At 31.2% G+C, this 14,729-nt stretch overlaps 2 protein-coding genes across 2 annotated transcripts in view; both read right to left on the reverse strand.

The window, feature by feature from the left end:
- Positions 1–14,729, reverse strand: part of LOC123199382 (transcription factor TGA1-like) — a 108,916-nt gene that overhangs the window by 22,982 nt on the left and 71,205 nt on the right. The window lies entirely within an intron of this gene.
- LOC123199004 (TMV resistance protein N-like) lies at positions 11,867–14,508 on the reverse strand. Its single transcript, XM_044613802.1, has 2 exons — positions 14,015–14,508; positions 11,867–11,999 (listed from the first exon to the last, which is right to left on the reverse strand). The coding sequence occupies exons 1-2, from the start codon at positions 14,506–14,508 to the stop codon at positions 11,954–11,956; spliced, it is 540 nt and encodes a 179-aa protein (XP_044469737.1). The 3' UTR covers positions 11,867–11,953.

Here is a 14,729-nt window from a genome sequence, read left to right on the forward strand (position 1 = left end):
TGGATAACTAAAGAGAAATTCTTTAAAACAGTCTTGTTCTTAGGTTTGTATGCATATACATATACATACATATATATATTTTAAATATATAACGCTTAAAATATTTTATTATAATAAATTGGTATTTATAAGAAAAAAAAAACTTCATATTTTTTAATATATAGAAAATTTTCACATTTCTGTTCCTATTTTTTTTAGAAAACGTGCTTCTGCATTTGCGCTTTTGTTTGTACTGCATGGGTTAAAATTGAAACTCCACCTTTCCTCTTTTTTTTTTCTGATTTTTTTTTTCAGACGAGTAAAACTCCACCTTTCTTCTTTCAAGCGCATCCACCTTATTTTAACAGTGCAACCTCCACTGATCCCTCAAAACACAAAAAATATTTTTATGTGATTAATTAATAAGTTAAGTATGCTTCATTTATATTTAGTGCACATTTGACACAGCAGAAGAAGGAGCAACAACCTATAATAAGGGCTAGACACATTTTCGCATGTCTTTCATGCTTTCCACAACCCATTCACTATATGCACATGAACCCAGTTTTGTACTCTCATCCGTTTCATTTCTTTTCAGCTTTAAACCAACCTTTGTTATGGAGATTTCAGGTACATACTTTACTGCTCAACAAAGTAAGCACTTAACCAATGAGTTACATTATTGAGAAGAAGATCATCACCAAATCAACATCTTGATATAGATGTTGAAGAAATACAGAAACAAGCACAATTCCAATAGATATAAGTATAGAGATCGGAACTCATATTACGCAAAACTACAAAACTCATATTACACATTAAGGGCCAATCTCCCAAACACCATAGACAGTTTTGATACCATATCGTAACATATATTATTGGCCTATAAATATAAAGATTGAAACTCATATTACATAAAACTAATTGGCTTGTGTTAAAGCCCAATCTCCCACACTTATATATCATTCACTTATACTGTATTTGTTAGATGTAAGACTTTAGTCTTCAACAATTCAAGTGGTTTTTTTTATGATATATAGCCCATAAAACTCTCATAAAGTACATAAAGGATGGACATGCATGTGTGGAGCGTAAAGAAGGATGGAAAGACAATTCAGGAATCTCATGTCAACTTGACTGACGTTCCTTCAATATGCATAAAAGTTCATCTCTGCAAATTTATATTAACAATTCTGAATTCTTTCAAGTGGGCAGCGCTAAGATATTGAAGTGCTTGTATGTCCATGGTTCAAAGTCGCATCTAACAGATGATTGAAGGGTGAGAATTATAGTCTCAAAGATTCTGGGAATGCTACGTACGATTTAATTTGTAGTGTCCTTTATTAGAATTTTACCAAGTCCTATTTGTCAAAGACAAATCAAGTGAGGGTCCTTTTTATTTCTTTTAAAGTTGAACGGAGGTGTTAAGTGGGTGTTAAATAGAGCGGCAAAATATCTTGTCACTACAATTGTTATTCACTCAATAAAAACAATTTTCTCTGGATTTCTCCGTAACCTCTCTCTCTTTCCTCTTCCTCTTCCTTTTCTTGCTCCGTAGATCTAGGGCTTCTGCTAAGTATTCTTGTTTTTCATTCAAGTTTCGTTTCTTGAGTTGAGTCTTGACACTTATCAGCTATATTTTTTGATTTGGAAGTACATTTTGAAGGAAACAACTTGTTTTTTTTTTTTCTGTTTTGACTACTACCTAATTGAACACTTGCTTCAGAGGCCCTTAAGACATAGCTCCTTTTCACTACAGAGAAGAAAAGGTTAGCTCATATCTTTCTACTTTTGTGCTTCGTCAGTTCGTCTGTTGTCATCTAAATCTGCTTCTTTATTCCATGCCCTTCTTCAATTCTCATTGTCACATTATTTCTGAAAATATCAGAAATATTGCAAAGGCAGCAAGAAGACTAACGGCTCAGTCTTCCCAAGAAACTGGAAAAACTATACCATTTTCGGTATCAGGTACGGTTTCTTATAACTCTATTTTATTTACAAGTAATCGGTTGATTAGTTTGCTTTTATTTGTTAAAATCTGTGCTTTCTGGAGATGGAATGCCAGGTTACAAATCTGAGTTAAAAATCAGCCTTTCTTCCGAGAGACAAAGAATGATTTCCTCCCTAATCCTCGCACACTTGGTTGCTATTATGAATTGCAGGATTTGAAGAAGTCTATGGAACAGTTTTCAGAGGTGAAGCACGATAATTTTTAGCTATTAAATGTTTCCTATCATCAGAAACTGTACCTGTTGACCTAAAACTTTTATTTGTATTACTATAGGAAACTGCCTTTAAATCAAAGTAGCATGGAAACTCACAATGGGGTGTATTTTCACGTTTTGGAAACATTTCCGTTTCCAAAACTCTCCGAAACTTGTGCGAAACATTTCGGGTCGTTTTGAAATTTTTGAAAAATTTTGAAATGCGTTTATTTAAAAAAAAAAATTATGAAATCTATTAAACACACATTTTTTATATTTTCAAACATAAAATGTCTTTAAATCTCATATTGAATTCATCTCCTCTCTACTCTTCGATATGTTACTCATCGCCTCCCTGGCATGTTATATAGATTGGTGCGTCTTATTACTTTTTTCTTAAATATTTACATGTACTTACTCAAAAACAATTTATAATAGATTCTATAATTCTATTTTATAGTAGTCTTTTTTTCATTTTTTTATTATTTATTTTTATACTATATAAGTTTATGTATTTTGGACAAAAAAATTAGGTATTTATAAAAACAAAACCTTATATTTTTCATATTTATAAGTTTTTTCACATTTCTGTTTCCTATCTTTTTTAAAAAATGTGTTTCCACATTTCCTTCTTTCCATTTTCATGCTACATGGCTTTAAATCAATCTCATCTTTGTATACTTATTATCTTCAATCATCTTCTTCCTACTTTTGCATTTTGCACCATATACTAATAAAATGTCAATCTAAAATTTTTTTTTTCGAAATTATTAGAGATAATAAAAATCTTAAATGAGGGAGTGAAAATTCGAGGGCCAATTGCTTTGATAAATATCAAGATCGCATGATTTCTCAAAAAATTCCAGATTGGCAGATAAAGAATTATTAATGAAGCTTGTTCCGCCAGCCATTTTTATTAGTATCTGTTAAATAATGTGGCTTATATTCGAAGGGTTTGTATAATTTACAGTATTGTATTGTTATTTTTGTAATTTTCACTATGGAAGGAGGACATTATTGTATTTTGGATAACTTTGGTGATCAAAAACCCTGCACAACGTATAGATTCCGTGGACGTAAATTTGTGTCAGACGTGAAAATGACCCCACATCTTCTGGAAATCTCTCAGCGAAGTGATCAATACCCACTTGGATTTGCTCTTCGACCAACTCGATATAAACTTCTCCCATTTCATTTCATTTCATCACAATTCTCTTTTCATTTATGACACTTTCGCCTCTCTTCTTTCCTTTTTTCTGTTGAGAATGTAGTAGAACAAGTAAGAAGGTTGGTGCTTTGGCTTAACGGTGTTAGAGGGGCACAAGCCTTGCAGCGGCAAACTAACGGTTAGTTAACGACTCATTTAGCAAAATCCAACGGCTTAGAATCAATTGTAGTGTGTTTTCTCTTTTAAAGATCAATCGTGGTTATTGCATTTCATCAGGATTGCCACATCAGACACAAAGGAGTATAAATTCAAATGTAATTCTAGCAATGTAAGCAGTTGCCATTCTTTTAATAATATAAGAGGTTATACAGTATTTCAGTTCATTCCTTTTCTCTCTATAAACTTAGGTTCCTTTTTTGCTCTTCAATTTTCTTCAATTGACCTACACTGTTTTCATTTTTTCACCAAATTTTAGTGTCATTACACTTTCTAATAAACAGAGTACTCTGTTTCTGCAACCATTTGTTTCATCTTTAACACCTTTCTTATGGCACTTTCAGCTAGACGCTTTCTGGTTGAACAGAGCAAGTACTTATGAATAAGTTCACAATTTGAATTGTCTTACTGATATGAATGACGTTACAGATTGTTTGAATGAGGCGGATGTTGAAGAAATCGTGAAAGAAGGGCAAAACAGGTGGTTGAATGCAGTTGAAATATGCAAAATATTTGAAAACCATGAAGAGCTTCAAAATACTTGCTTCTCAACCACAACCAAGGTCTCCAAGTATTGTTTCATCTGGGATTTTATTTTTCTAACCTTTTTATGGATGGAATTTGGCTAAGTTACATTAATTACAGGTGGCTCCTTTTCCGTCATTAAGCTGCAGAGGCTTTGAGAGTTTAGGAAGGATGACCACGCGTGGAGTAAAAAGGAAAAAAAAAAAATGCAAAGTCGGTCTGGGAATTTATTAAAATTTCAAGGTTCGTGCGATAATTTGAATCAACAACGAGTGAAATTTTAGAGGTTAACATAGATGAGATGTTGAATTGTTTGTATGTTTATTTAGAAGATAAAACATGTGGATATCAGAAGTTACTGGAATCATAGTGGCATTTCTGGTATAGTATGTCAATGACACATTACTTATCGAAAATGATATACTGAATTTGCAAATGATAAAGACTTAATCATCCAAGCATATTTCTATGAATTAACGAGTGAAATTTTACAGGTTGATATGTGCTTGATAAGTCAGGTTCGAATTTAGGATCCTTGTGAAAATAAACATCAACCCCCAGTTCCAGTCAAGCTCTGGCTTTTGGACAATTGAATTTTATACATCACTAGCTGCCTAATTCGTTTGAAAGCAATGCGAGAATGAAAGAAGATGGTACTGAAAAAGAATTTGAGAACTTGAGTGATGAAAAACTGAGAATTTTAATTTCTGCATTATTTAAAAAGCATGATCTACTAAAGACATGAAACACAGAAAACTATTGACAGTAACAACATGCAAAGCTACTAAAGCCATCTCCACGACTAACAACTTAAGGAAAATCTATTCTTCTGTAATTGATGATATTTGAACTCAAATAGTGCAGCAAAGATACAACAATACAGCCCAACAAATAGGAGCATTAAGGCAAGGAAACAAGATGCAATCAACCATGAAAATCTTAATTGACCAAATAGGTAATTAGTATTTTTACCAGGACAGTATACCACCCACTCTTTTGCTTATGCAAAGAATCCATAGAACTAATAAACGATAACAGAACCTCATATGGACAACGAAGAAGCCCCGGCAATAAACTTTAACACTATAACAACCATATAATGTATTGTTAAATATACAAAAAAACAAGACAGAACCCAACAGAGTCATAATCATAAGAACATTAAATAAATGTAGAACAAGTCTAGACACTACAATGAATGACTGCACACTAGAAGCGCAGATCCAAAAAAGTAAAGGAAAGAAAAGGAAGAGAACAGAAAAGATGATCTTTCAACCAATTTGTCTATCAATTGAAAGGCTACTAAATCATATATCAATAAAAAGAATATTCGTTACAGCCATTCACTAAGGAGCAATGGAGATTGCACCAAAACAAAAGCATTGAAAAGGTAATAACTTAGCACATCAACGGGAGAGTTCGTCTCAATCAGGGAAAAAAAAATCATACTAAAGTCTGATGAAGACAAACAGTTCGATGCACTAACGATTTGAAGACAAGTTATAAAAAGTTCGCCGAGATTTTGAGTGCCAGAGAGGAGACAAGTTTGAATGACATAGAGCCCACGACTTTCTGACGCCGAACTGTGGAGGAGATGATATATATATATATATATATTAGGGTTTTTGACTTGGGAATATATTTGAATTTTTCAAAATTAATGGGTGGAAACTAATAATTGAATAAACTTTTTTGGCAAAAAATTGATTTAAAGTAGTATTATATACATAATTTTATACACAAATAATGATATATCATTATATGATTAGACAGTTCAAAATTAAAGATAAAAAACACTTAATCATATAGTGACACATCATTATTTGTGCATAAAAATTATATATATAGTATTATTAATTTATTAACGACATATAAAAATTTATTAACTACACATTTTCACATCAATAAAACCATTTGTACTTATTTTAATTACATAAATAGATACATTTATTGTTATCATATAATTAAGTATTTAAATGAGTATTTATAATATTGTGTAACTAACATTTCACAACTCAAAGTTTGTTGTACTACACTTTTTTACTTTTAATTAGCATAAAAAACACTTTTTCTAAAATAACAGTATTCTATCATATTCAAATATTTTAAATATGATAATTTAACTCTTAAAAAAAGTTTCAAAACTCACAAATTAATCTTTGAATTGTATTCTGTTCAATTCTTTGCGATTGTAACATTATTTTTGAAGCTATTGGGGCATATCGTATTTATAAAATTTTCAAAAGACTCAAAACTTTTTAAGAATTTCAAATAACCCTCTAAAAATTGGAAAAACCCTTTATATTTTAAAAAATTACAATTTATTCTATAATATACAATTATACGACAAAGACAATTTTATTATAAAAAAGAGAAATAAGGAATAAGAGTGAAAATACGGAGAAATATTATGTTTTCTTATATAATTTAAATATTTAAAGTGTTAATTTTAATTTTTTGTTAATATAGTGTTATATGATATTTTGAAAAATAAAATAATAGAGATAAAAGAACAATTTCACTTTTTAATTATGTTATTTCAATAAAGTTTAATTTTGGATAAGAAAATATTATTTATATATGATTTTGGATGAAGAAATGTTATTTATGTCAGTTAGGGGTGAAAAAGTGTTTTATAGCCAAACATGGGTGGGAAAATGTGATTCACTCACAAATAAATTCTCTGAACATTCACTAAGGTTGCACACAAATCTTAGATTTGATAACTACATCTTGGGGATAAAAGCATATTCTTTGATAATTTGGTTGCTGAACAAAAACAGGGTGGCTAGGAACTTGATAATCATAAGAGTTTGGACCAGCCAGAGGATATCTCTCAGGCATTCCTCCATATGCTGCCCTGTCAAAGAAAATGTTGCATTTTGCTCGCAAGTGCACAACACATCAGAAAACAGGCAGAACAAGCCTACGAGGAGCTTTCTCTTTGTTTCTTGAAGTTTTGACGTCTACCAAAATCTTCACCTCTTTTCTTGTCAGATTTCGACCTCTCCAGTTGTTCAATCCTTCTCTGAAGTGGATCAAGAGGATAGTCGGTTCAAGCCCGTACTCCTGGACACAACTAACTTCAGCTTTCAAAGCAGCAAGTTCCTGTGCATTTACATCAATCTGTATTGAAAAGAAAATTCTCATTGAGCATTTAGTTACAAAGGAATTTCCAAGCATCACTCATTATGCTTTAGTATGAAAATTAACCTGTCACTAGTATCTCTACCCGAACTCACACCCTTTCCCTGTGAGTTTCTCCTTCAATTCTTTAAGTATGTCTTCAAGAGGGGAACAGGGGGAAAGCTTTCAGTAAGCTGGAAGGCATGAATAAAATGTACGGCATCAATTTGTTTCCCGTGTACAGAGAGTGAGGCTAGATGATTAGCAAATTTCACATCAAATTATTTCTCCAAGTTATGCCAAGCGGCAATGGATATAACACCTAACTCATTACTAGTTAATAGCAAGCTTACAGCAGTATTGAAGAGCAACCAATACCCTTTCATAGCCTTGAGAACCAAATAGCAGCAAAACATATCTGTAACCATATAACACCCAATTAAATAGTAGTTAGTAACATAATCCAATTCCAGGCAAGAAAATCCAGAGAATATTAAAATAAAAGTCAAGGGAATTTGTGTCCACACGCCTAGTTACCAGCCTGAGATAAAGCCAGCCCGAAAACACACTGAATAACATTTAAAAAAAGAGGCACTTCAACATTCTGTAATGGAGAACTACAGAGCATAGACCACGAATGTAAATTGCAGAAAGTTAGCCAAATAGTTCAGAAGGCAACATGAAGTAAGTTCTTCCTTGAAACTATTAAACTACTATGCAGTAAGCCAGATCATCTGTAAAGAATACCATAGGAAAAAGTTCCAAGATTAGGCATATCGTGAAGATTAGGTAAACAAGAAGCCCTAGAAATGGAGTAAATTTCCTCTGGAAGCTTTATTAAATTTTCACAACCATCAGTCACCCCTTTACCATATGAGAAAGGGACATGAGGACATAATGGGGATCTTATCGACATATTCTGACCTAATATTATAAGCTCAGGGATTTTGTACTTACATTACCTTTTCTGTAACAACATTTCAACCTTCAAGTTTCAATCGCTTATGACATCTTTCATCATTTTTGTCCACTTTTGCATCTCTTCTCAAATCATCATTTTTGGCATATAACAAAGTCACTCCACATTTTTTCACCTGGCTTCGAACCTCACCATTCTTAGTTGCATGTTCAACAAAAAACTCAACACCACCTTGGCTATTCAAATTGAGTGTAGGAAATTGCTCGAACATCTAAAGGTACTGATAACCTATGACCACATGATCTGATTCAATAACGTCCTCGTCTTCAAGAAACTTAAGCCAAAAATGGAATGAGTGAATCAAATAACTAGAAAAAATCATCTCTCCATTAACAATCAGGTTAAATCCAACATTTTGTTGATAGTTTTGTAATAATACAACAACACATAAAATGAAACCAGTTAAGTTGTAATTGACCCAACCTTCTGGAAACTTTACAAAAGATTCATTACTTTTTAAGTCAAACCACTTTGGAATTCCGCCTCCAGGATAAACAATGTTCCCCACTTGCTCAGCCCAAATGATATCCTGCATTTACATTAGTGGTCTATTTAATACTATATATTTTAATATTATGTCGTAAGAAACTCTATATTCATAAATCAACAGTCCAAGTAAGATTTTCAGATAGAAAATATTTTGATTAAAGAATTATCAACTTTGTCTTAGATTAAGACTGCATAGTATTTCATTTTATCAAATAAAACTAATTAAATATATTAACTATTTAGTTAACAATAGTAAATTTATATGTATAAAAATATTATACAATAAGAAAGGAATATTTTAAATGTAATTCTGTATAATATAATCTAAAGTTAAAATATGATGAGAATAGTAAATTTAATAGTATGGTGAGAATAAAAGTGTGAGAACTACAAATTAGTGGATTTACTTATAATTGTGAAGAATATTGTGGTGTTAGAATAGTTTTCATAAATTGATGGACATGTTTATGTTTCTAAAAAAAATGGTGGTTTTTGGTTAATAATGTAAAATAGTGAGTTTCAACCAAAACAGATCGTTCCATAATAAAAGATAGAGAGTTATGAAAAAAGTAGAAGTTTCACTTAAGCTTTCAATTCCTTTTCCTATTCTTGATTTTTTGTTTTCTCTTTCATCAAAACCTGTATTCTTCTTTCATCAAATTTGTTCAACATTTGTTATGGATAGTTTAATTCAATATAATCTTTAATTCAAAATTACTCTATCATAATACAATAGATTATTTATATGTCAAATAGTAAACTCATTATTGAGTATATATACTTTTTTTATTTTGTCATTACCCTTACAAATACTTCTCCCTTAAAATTTTTATATGCACGAGAAGCCAATTCATCTTTTTTTGAGATTATATTGAATTAAACTGTCCACTAGTTTCATAACTCAGTATCATTAGGTGTGTATTGACTAAAAAATTCCATCAAGATGATGAAAATAAAGAGAGTTATGTTTAAGGGGAGATGTTGAGAATAAAGGTGACTCAACTATTGAAGTTATGTTTAAGGAGAGATGCTGAAGAGAAAGAGAGTTATGTTCAAGGAGAGATATTGAGAATAAAAGTATGAGAAGTGCAAAGCGATGGATTAGTTTGTAATAGTACTTAAGTGTTTGAATTGCAAAGCGGTGAATTTGTTTGTAATGGTACTTAAGTGTTAGAATTACAAAGTGGTGTATTTAATTGTGATAAAATCAAATCGGTGAGTTTTATTCAAAACTCATTGTTTCATTATAGCACAAACAGGAAAAAGAAAACCTAACCACGGTATTCAAACATCGATCTATCTTCATTCCAAATAATCTATAGTTTCTTTTCCAGGTTTCAATTAAAAAAATCAAAGAGAGATGGATTGCCAACATGTCAATCAAATCTTCTATATAATCCTAGTTGTTGTATGCTTAGATGTTGATGATCAATTAAAAAAAAAATCTCTCTTTTTATCTTTTCTCAGTTAGCCTGCTTGATTTTGCATAGTAAATATTATAAATTCCCTTTAAATAATTTAGTATATTATTATGAAATTTGAATTTAATTATTATATATTATATATAAATATAATAGTTTTAGCCAAATCATTTTCAATTTAATACAACTTTAAAAACTTAGTGCAATCCAATACAACGTACCAAATGCACCCAAAAAATCTCAAGTAGGCAAGACACTACAAGGATAGGGCTATTTTTTAAGTTTATATAAATTAAAATTTTAATCCACACATCTTTTATTTTTACAATGAAATATGTATACTGATATTTAATTTTTAACTTTTTTGAATAGGACATTAAAACTTATAAAGTTTGAAGATTCAAAATTTACAGAAAATGAATTGACATCATAAGAAAATAGAAAAAGTGAGCAAGATAGACTTACTTCACAGTGATGCCACACATCTGCATTTCTCTCAATATTCAGGAGAGCATCTGTCATATCTAATTTTAGTTTGAAACAATTGTGCAACCAGACATCCACATTACAAGTCGATATACCTAGGAATGAAGCTGGTAAACTTGATATTGATTCAAGATATACGCAATTCATTGCCATCATTGTCTCTAACCTGCTTGGAAGCTCTGGTAAGTATTTAAGCCTCTGGCAATTGCTTAAATAAAGAAATTTCAGGTTAGAGAGGTCTTTGATGCTCTCTGGTAGCGTCTCCAAATTGTTTTGGCCAAGAATTAAATATTTAAGTGAGAGTAATTGGCTAATATTGCTGGGTAACACTTCGATGCAACAATCAACCAGGTTTAGCTTTATCATTCTTTGGAAGACAGATAAATCAAAGAGTGGGATACCCGATTGCTTCTACATCTTACATCTTATCAAAGACAATGCCCACAGGTTAATCAAACTTGTCATAAATGTTGGAATTTCTGCAAAAGAAATTTCCTCCAGTTCCAGTTCCCTCAGAGTTTGTAAATTTCTCATGTCATTAGGCAATCCGTCAAGTTTGGAACAACCCGAGAGATAAAGAGATTTAAGAGATTTCAACTCACGAATACTATCTGGTAATCTCTCAAACCTTGAACATTTTCTAAGACTCAATGTTACTAGTCTAAAGAAATGCCCTATTGATGGGAATTCTTTAATAGCAGTTCCATCTAGATATAATTCTTCAACTGTATTAGGGAGATATGAAACTTCTTTGAGATTTGAGCAATTAGAGAGATTAACTACTCGAAGAGATTGGCAATTAGAACTAATTGGAAGATTATCAAAGCTTTTTCATCCTTGTAGGTTCAAGATAACAAGTTTATGGAGATTATGGATAGATGAGAAACTCTCAAGCAAATTTGTATAATCTTCAAGCTTCAAGCTCTCAAGATTTGGCATAAGTGATAAATCTGGTATACTGCATAGACGTTTAGAGTGACTGACGTCAATATATTTCAAATTAACAAGTTTTTGTCACAAAAAAATAATAATAATAAATGAATTGAAACAACATAAATAGCATACATATATTTACAATTTAAAGCAAAATATATATAGAAGTTAACATATACTTGGTTACCAGTCCAAAGTTGTTTAAGTTCGATATTACACAAGGAAAGTGCAACAAGGTTCTTTGGATTAAAATTTGGTGGCAATGATTTGTCAGAATATCCATGCCAGCAAAAGTACCTTAGCTCAGAGAAATCAGACTCAAGTTTCTCAAAACCAAGAACCTTCTTTCCATGTTCGAACTCATAAATTTTCAAGAATCTTAGGTTTTGCATGTTGTTGAAAGCTTTAGGATTTAAATGCAACTCTTCTACTTCAAACATATCCAAGCATATACTTCGAATTGCTCTAGTTCTCTGGAAATCACAAGCATATTGGTGAAAAGTCAATTTGAAATTGCTTAATTACATCAATTCTTAAGTAATTTACTCTCAAATATATTTCTTTCTCAAATTTCTTTTCAGAATTTGTAAATAAAATAATAAAAGTTGTGTCATTGCTACCCTATACCAAATAATTTAGTTCCCAATGATAATTGGAAATGAATATTAGGTAACTAATATTTTATTATATGTATGTATAAAATAGAAATAAAAAATAAGTGTTCTAGCTCTTACCATATTATACTTCAATACTAAAAAGATTGCATCAGGATCCCACAACCTACTATGTTTACCAGGATCATCAATTGATTCTTGCCGAACAATTTCCCTACCCATTTCTTCAAGTAAATCATGCATTGTTATGGTGTCAAATGATGTAGTTATAAGACACCTTTCAATGAGAAGATGTATCGAAATATGAGAGTCAAAGTCACGAGCATTCAAGATTGCTTCTATGAGATCTCTTTTATATCCTTTAAAGAAACATGCAATATCTAAAAATACAACCTTCTCTTTATCATTTAATTCGTTATAACTTATTTTTAACACCTTGTGGACATCCACATGAAGACTTGTTCTTAAGTTTTTTAGTGCACTTTCCCATTCTCTCTTCGTCCTCTTGAATAGAAAGGAACCAAGAACTTTAAGAGCTAGTGGAACACCTTTAGTATAAGCTACTACTATAGATGATAACTCATTATAATCTTCTGTTGGAGGATTTCCTTTAGAGGCATATAAGGCAAAAAGTTGAAGAGCATCATGAGAAGATAACCCTGTCATCTCATGAATGTGATCCACTTCATAATTCCTTAGCACATGTTTATCCCTTGTTATTATAATGATTCGACTATCTGAATCGAAGTTGTCAAAAACTCCCATTAAATATTTTATTTGTTCTAACTTCGTTACATCATCAAACACAATGAGAACTTTTTTTCTGCTAATGAAACTTTTTCTTCTGAAGGTGAATCCATGATTGAGATGTTCATCCCTTAAAATTGCAGAACTCAATTTTTGGCATAAGTCATTTAATCCTCCGCTTTTCTCTGATTCTTCTCTAATATTCAAAATGAAATAAGAAGCTTCAAACTGTTTAGAGATTTTTTCTAATATAGCACCAGCAAGAGTAGTTTTTCCTATGCCTCCGATACCCCAAATCCCTAGCTTGCAAACACTTTTTGAACATAATAAATTTTCAATCTCTTCAATTGATGACTCTAGTCCAACTAGGTCCTTAGAAGGAACAACTGAGGAGTTGTAATCCAACTTCTTCCATACATCATTGACAACATCTTTTACCAGTGTTGCCTCATTCCTAAAAATAAAAAATAAACAATTAAATAATATGATACTAAAATTAAATGACTAAAAATGAAATAAATAAATATAACATAATTTTAATTCTTTTCTGTTTATTTTGACTGTTCATTAAATAAAAATTTTTAAATGTAAGATTGGCATAATGAAGAACTGCATCATGATATGAATTCAAGTTCATTTCTCAGTGGCACAAAATTTTAGATTCAAATATAATTTGATCATCACTTTCCATGTCGTAAAAACTTGTAAAACTTATCAAAGCTAAAATTCAATTCTCAGAAAAAATGAAATAATCATTAAGTATGTATTTAATGATATATCATATTTAGATAGTAATTAGCCGTCATTCAAAAAAGTAAAACTGATAATTCGTATTAATGGAAAGTGTTTGTGTTAAGTCTTTCTGTTTTTTGGGCTAGAAGACACACAACAAGAACCCAACCCAAATTAGCATAGTATAAAATATAAGGTCAAACTTCCAATTGACTATTATTTTGACCATCTGAATCTGTCTCCAGTAAATCTGGAAAAGATAATAAAAACAGAAAATATAAGGAACTGCTGTATGTAAGATTATTACATAAAAATTGGTAATTTGTAGCTTCAAAGTACTTACCAAAAAAAAAATATTATTACATAAAAACATTGACAAAGAAATTTACAGTTACCTAGAGTTCTTTGAATCATAACCAGATAGGTTGGCTGCATCCCTCAAAGCAGTCCTCCATCTCTGCAACATCTCTGAATCATCCATAAAACGCTTTTCAAGCTCAGCAAATGCTTTCCCAAAATCCCCAGTTTGATTCCTGACATCAGATGGATCTACGTCATAGAAGACTAGTATTACGATCTGATCATACGTGTTCTTACATTTAACAATCTCTTCAAGTTCTTTGAGACACCATCTGGAGGAAGCATACCCTTTAGAAAAAATGATAACCGAGATCTTTGAATGTCCATTTGCCTTCAAAAGAGATGCAAAAATTTCTTCTCCTCTATCAAGGCTATCGTCAATGAAAGTTTTAATCTTTTTTTGACAAAAGGCTTCATAAAGATGGCTGGTAATGTTTTGTTGGGTGTCCACACCACGGAAACTAAGGAAAACCTCATACTCTATTTTAGGAGTAATGGATGAAGAAGAAGAAGAAGAAGAGGAAGCCATTAAGTGCAAGTGAAGAGAGGCAGTTCGCATAAACAAAGAAGGGTAAACTAAAACATCACCCCATTGAGCAGTTGAACTAAAACATCGCCTTATGGGCCGTTTGGTTTCAGTTTTTGAAGATTACCTTGGTAATCTATCTTTTATTCCTTTGTTTGACTTGTTAGTAATAAAATATTACAGGAATCTTCTATTACCAATGCTGATGTGACAGATAATATAAG

Source organism: Mangifera indica, chromosome 16 (genome assembly GCF_011075055.1).
Source record: "Mangifera indica cultivar Alphonso chromosome 16, CATAS_Mindica_2.1, whole genome shotgun sequence".
Lineage (NCBI taxonomy): Eukaryota > Viridiplantae > Streptophyta > Magnoliopsida > Sapindales > Anacardiaceae > Mangifera > Mangifera indica.

Coding starts and splice junctions, on each gene's coding strand:
- LOC123199004 (XM_044613802.1), bottom strand. CDS start 14,508: ATGGCTTCCTCTTCTTCTTCTTCTTCTTCATCCATTACTCCTAAAATA. Junction 12,000..14,014: donor TATGATTCAAAGAACTCTAG/GTAACTGTAAAT, acceptor TGTGATTTCCAG/AGAACTAGAGCAATTCGAAG.